This window comes from Saccostrea cucullata, unplaced genomic scaffold (assembly GCF_032062105.1).
Source record: "Saccostrea cucullata isolate Sc308-1 unplaced genomic scaffold, CSIRO_AGI_Scuc_v1 ctg13010, whole genome shotgun sequence".
NCBI classification, from domain to species: Eukaryota; Metazoa; Mollusca; class Bivalvia; order Ostreida; family Ostreidae; genus Saccostrea; species Saccostrea cuccullata.
In genome coordinates, this window is record NW_026923947.1 from 1 (window position 1) to 4,953 (window position 4,953).

The following is a 4,953-nucleotide window of genomic DNA, read 5'->3' on the forward strand; positions in this document are numbered from 1 at the left end:
TTTAAAAAACATTTTTTTTTTTTAAATTGATCAGGGATTTTATGAAAATTAAATGACCCCGGTTACATGCAGATTATACATCACATGAACTGAGGATAAATACCACATTTACAGAAACAGAACTTTACATGATTAATTACTCTTAATAAATAACTGATATATATACATGAAGGTTAAAAAAAAGGGCAGCACAGTCTTATAAATTTATAGAGATTCTCAGACTGAGTTTTTCCCACTTTCACTGGGCCACTGTACACAAATATAAAAGTATAAGTGACAGAAAAAAACAAAACAAAAACAAAAAAACAAACAGAACAATATAACAAGAGATTCTGCATGTTTCCATAAAAAAGGATCTAATAGATAAGATTCATTGGCATAGTATCCATCTAAGAGGTGCTCTCTATTGCCATATGCCTAAGATTGGTCACTGTGATAAAAGGTTCATAGAGAAATGTCACTTTATTTGTTGTAAAAGCATGTATGAGAATTTGGATTTTATAAAGATATGCTATGAGGCTCCTCATAAGAATATTTAGAATACTGATCCAACAAAATGTTTATGTGAGATAATATATCATAACTCATGCAAAAGGATTCATCAGCATTTTGAGGATCTCTTAGTCCTAGTGTATTTTAGGGTACACATGGCTGTGTTTTTATGAATGTTATAAACATAAGGTATATAACACAGTAATAATAAATATATACAAAGATGACCTTCATAGAAAATGTATTTATAAATAAAAATATGTAAAACTTACATGTATATACTCAGTATATAGTAATATTCATTAAATAATCCAGTGAAATATCATCTAGCCTGATCCAGGATTCAACTGTCAGAACTTTCTTGGAAGAAAATAATTTTAAAATCAGTGTAAGTACTGAAATCCATAGGACCATACAGTTAGTTACATGAAGTCTCCAGGGCTGTGAAAGTCTGTGTTATTGTGTCAAAATGAGCAGCCACCGAGGCTCTGAAGGACTAACATGACGTCATACTCAAGATTTGAATCGCTGCCAAGTTTATGACGTCACAATGCATAGGTAGCTGTGATTTGAATCGCTGCCAAATCGTAGTAGCAGCGTTGAATCGTCAGTAGCAGCGTAGTAAAAAGCTAGTACAGTGTAAGCGCCCTATTGGACATATGGCTGTGTACTGAGTTGACCTACCTAGCCCCACCCCAGGGTTAGGGGAGGGTTAGGGTTAGGGGTTAGGGTTAGGGTTAGGGCTGTACTCAGTTGACCTCCCTAGTCCCCCAGACCCCCAACCTGCACTCCTTTGAACCCCCCAGCGGCTTAACCAATCAGAATCTACCATTTTTGACCTCATTTGCATAAAAAGTGCACTCAGTTGACCTCCCTATCCCAGTGTCGTAGATATTGACCTCGCCAACTAGACGGCTTATACTACTGCTTCCAACACCAATGTTTCATACTGCTAATGCCGCTGACTGAATTCTGGGTCTTATTTTACAGTTAAGATGAAGTTCCTCCTGCTCTACCTTGTGGCTTCCATGGTATTCTATTCAGATGGACAACAATGGGTAGGGTTCTTTCAATACCTGGATGGAGAAGTTCAAGGAGTAGAACAAGCCCTGGTCGAATCCGAAACTAATATAACTCAGTGCAATGCTTGCTACAATATCAAAGGTAGTATTGTACAATCATGGTGTCTCAAATACTAGATTTTAAAAATATAATTTTCAATGAAGAAAATGCCATATATTCTATTACGATTTAATGCGAACACCATTGATGTCAAATTCATGACATCATGACTCTCTAATTGTAAATAAAAATGTCCCTTTACTGGTTATGTCAATATTATTTTAAGCAATATACAAGTAACATTCTCCTTTGATATCCAAAGCCCTTAATAAATAGCGGTTATACTGAACATGCACCATTTAAAATTGTGTTGGTGTGTTGGTGTTGGTGCTGATTTTGTTATGTTAATACTTCAGAAATGAAAGAAAAAAATTATATATATATAAACATCAGGAGTCCTGAAATTGATTAATTAGGTCGATATTTTTTAATTTTGTCAATTTCTCCAAAAATTCTGTACAGTAAGTTATATTGGGTGTATTTTAAGCATTTAATCCCTTGTTTTTGCTTAAGAATAGACATTTTTTCTATTAAAGCAGTTAAGTTAGATCAAATCATTGGAAGGGCATCATTTATATGACTTTTAATTCTGTGCTTAATGTTATGGCTTGTGTGTTTTTTTTTGCGGATAGGTAGGTAGGTTTTTGAAAAGTGGGTGGACGCTAAACAGAGAAAAAACTTGGAATGGCCTAATGTTGTGGGTTATGAAGTTGAGGTAAAAAAAAAAAAACCCAAAAAAACATTACCACCATAAATCTGCTTACCAGATGCATTACACAACAAATTTTATTTTTCATTTTATTAAAAAACGAGTGTATAAATGCAGGTATTCATCCCTACGTATGAAATAACAAACAATAAATAACACTGTGCTAGTCCTTTCATGCATCACTGTTTCTTAGATTTTTGTTCCAGTTCTCTGAATCCTTCTTTAAGTTCCTTTTTAAATGTCTCTGTGAATCCTATTTGTTTTGGTGGTGTATTAGTTGACTTTGGTGTGTCTTTAGTAGAAGTTTCAGCCATCTTCTCAAATTTTTTCATTAATTCACTCAATTCTAAAATACACAATAATGAAATTGTTATTTTATTTATACACAGTAAATCAAAGTGCCATAAATGTCATTGAATTTATAAACAGTTGAATATGGCTCAAAGTAAAATGTATACATAAATGTCATTGAATTTATAAACAGTTGAGTATCGCTCAAAGTAAAATGCATACATGTATAATCATTCAGTAAGAATTAAATACCCCCACCCCAACCCTGAAAATTTATACAGTACCTCCAGAATGGAATCTGTGGTAAATTGAGACTACATATCGGGCTGCTTGTCTGATAGGTGGGCTTTCTGCAATCTGAAAAATTGTAAAATTTAAGCAACAGGATAACAAATTGGTTAGGACAAATTGAGTTTTTGAAATAAAATATTCACCAGTCAAGTGTACCAGTGATTAAGTGAAATTCACTGGTCTCCCCAACTATCCACTGGTCCATCAGCATTACATATTCAAAACATGAGAAGTTGTTTAATTGCAGTTAGACCTTTAAAAAAGGTAGAGACCCTATTGAATACATTTCTGTATCCACACGTGAGAATCATCCACAAATTAACCTCAAGGTGTTGGTCTCCAGTTTTTCATTGTTTTGTAAAAATTCAAAGTGTCAAACATCCCCAGACTTAATTTACAGGGTGTGATATTTATAGTGGATACCCAACATGGCTCTCTAGCACAGAAAACGAACTTCTAAGCATTGTGGGGGAAATAACATGAATCAGCTGATTAAACTAAGTTACTATCATAGATATGGCAGGAAAAAACTCTGCAATTGAAGTATAATATCTTGTTTGGGATACAATATCCCAATTAAAAAATAAATTTAAAATAAAATTTAGAAAACATCAAAGATACTTTGGATTCATCAATGTGCATGTGCATGCAATGTTCCTTGATTTCGTGAGTCACCCTCATCCACAAATTTACATCCCCACAAACCTTTATTCAACATATTTATTAATTGGACGTGGCACAGTGGTTAGAGTGTCTGCTCTAGAGTCGCGAAGTAAGGAGTTGATCCTTACGTCACGGGTTTGAATTCCACTGTGGGATGTGGAGACCAGTCCTTCGGATGAGACCGTATAAACCGAGGTCCCATTTCGCCGTAGGTGCTGGCACGAAAAAGATCTCTCCCTGCTCATTGGCCCTGAGTGCCAAGTACAGGACAAAATTTGCAGCTCTCCGCCACCAAGTGGTGGCATCTCTATATGAATGAAAAATTCTGGAGAGGGTCGTTAAATGACATACAATCAATCAATCATATTAATTGGATCTTCTGGAGGCTAGGGTATTTCAACGATTATTGAATTAAGTTTTAATTACTTTTGTTGACTAAAACATATTATAGGTAACAAATATTTACACTGGCTTTATCAAGCAGTTTAAACTTGCATAAAAATATAAAAATAGTTGCGAACATTATTTAAGCTGACAAGGTCACCATTTGATCGGCTGTTTATTTTTTTTTTTAATGCTTTATTTCCATGCTTTATTGATCGGCTGTTTATTGGAAGAGGAAAGGAAAAGAAAAAAAAAGATGGGGAAATTCAAGAGAACTTTACCTTTTGAATTACATTTTCATGGTGCAGAAGCCTAAAAAAGAAAATAACATTCCTTATTAAAAATAATCTTTTATGTAAAAACAAAAACATTTGTGAAATCAAATCCTGTTACTGTTAGTGTTTATTGTGTACACGGTAACATAACGTTTCAGGTAGATATGACATGATGAAAAACAGAACTGGCCAATCCATGATTGATCATGTGTATAATGAATCCTATTACTCAATAATAGCAATTTACCTCAGAAGAAATTTAAGAACCATATGGTTAGATACAGGATGGATCCCAATTCAAGAAAAAACTTTCTCCTCTCACGAAATCATTGCACATTGCATATACACAGAGGGTCAAGGACGAAATGCATTTGAATGTCGATCCCGACGATATATACCGTAATTTTCGGATAATAGGTCGATACTTTTTTCTCAGAACCGCTGGGGTCGCCCAATATACGAATTCGACCTTTCTAAGGCTCAAGTTTACGAAAAATGCGCCAAAATCAATAAAATTTATGTCAGTTTCAAAGCAAATCTGTGCCACTTGCAGAAGGATAAAACGTACGCTGAACTAGGACCTGGGGTCCCCCGCAAATAGTTCGTCATTTTGCGTAGTAATAAAACATTCTAGGAACTCTCCAGGCATTAAAGACACAAAAGTAAATTCATCGATATCAATACGGAGACCTCAGGTCACCTTATATATTAATTGAATTTTATATG

The 4,953-nt window shown here is 34.5% G+C and overlaps 1 protein-coding gene across 1 annotated transcript; it reads right to left on the reverse strand.

The window, feature by feature from the left end:
- Positions 1 to 2,398: 2,398 nt before the first annotated feature.
- Positions 2,399 to 4,602, reverse strand: LOC134265313 (uncharacterized). The gene is made up of 4 exons (XM_062747545.1): positions 4,475 to 4,602; positions 4,234 to 4,264; positions 2,899 to 2,971; positions 2,399 to 2,669 (listed from the first exon to the last, which is right to left on the reverse strand). The coding sequence occupies exons 1-4, from the start codon at positions 4,495 to 4,497 to the stop codon at positions 2,503 to 2,505; spliced, it is 294 nt and encodes a 97-aa protein (XP_062603529.1). The 5' UTR covers positions 4,498 to 4,602; the 3' UTR covers positions 2,399 to 2,502.
- Between the last annotated feature and the right edge of the window lie 351 nt (positions 4,603 to 4,953).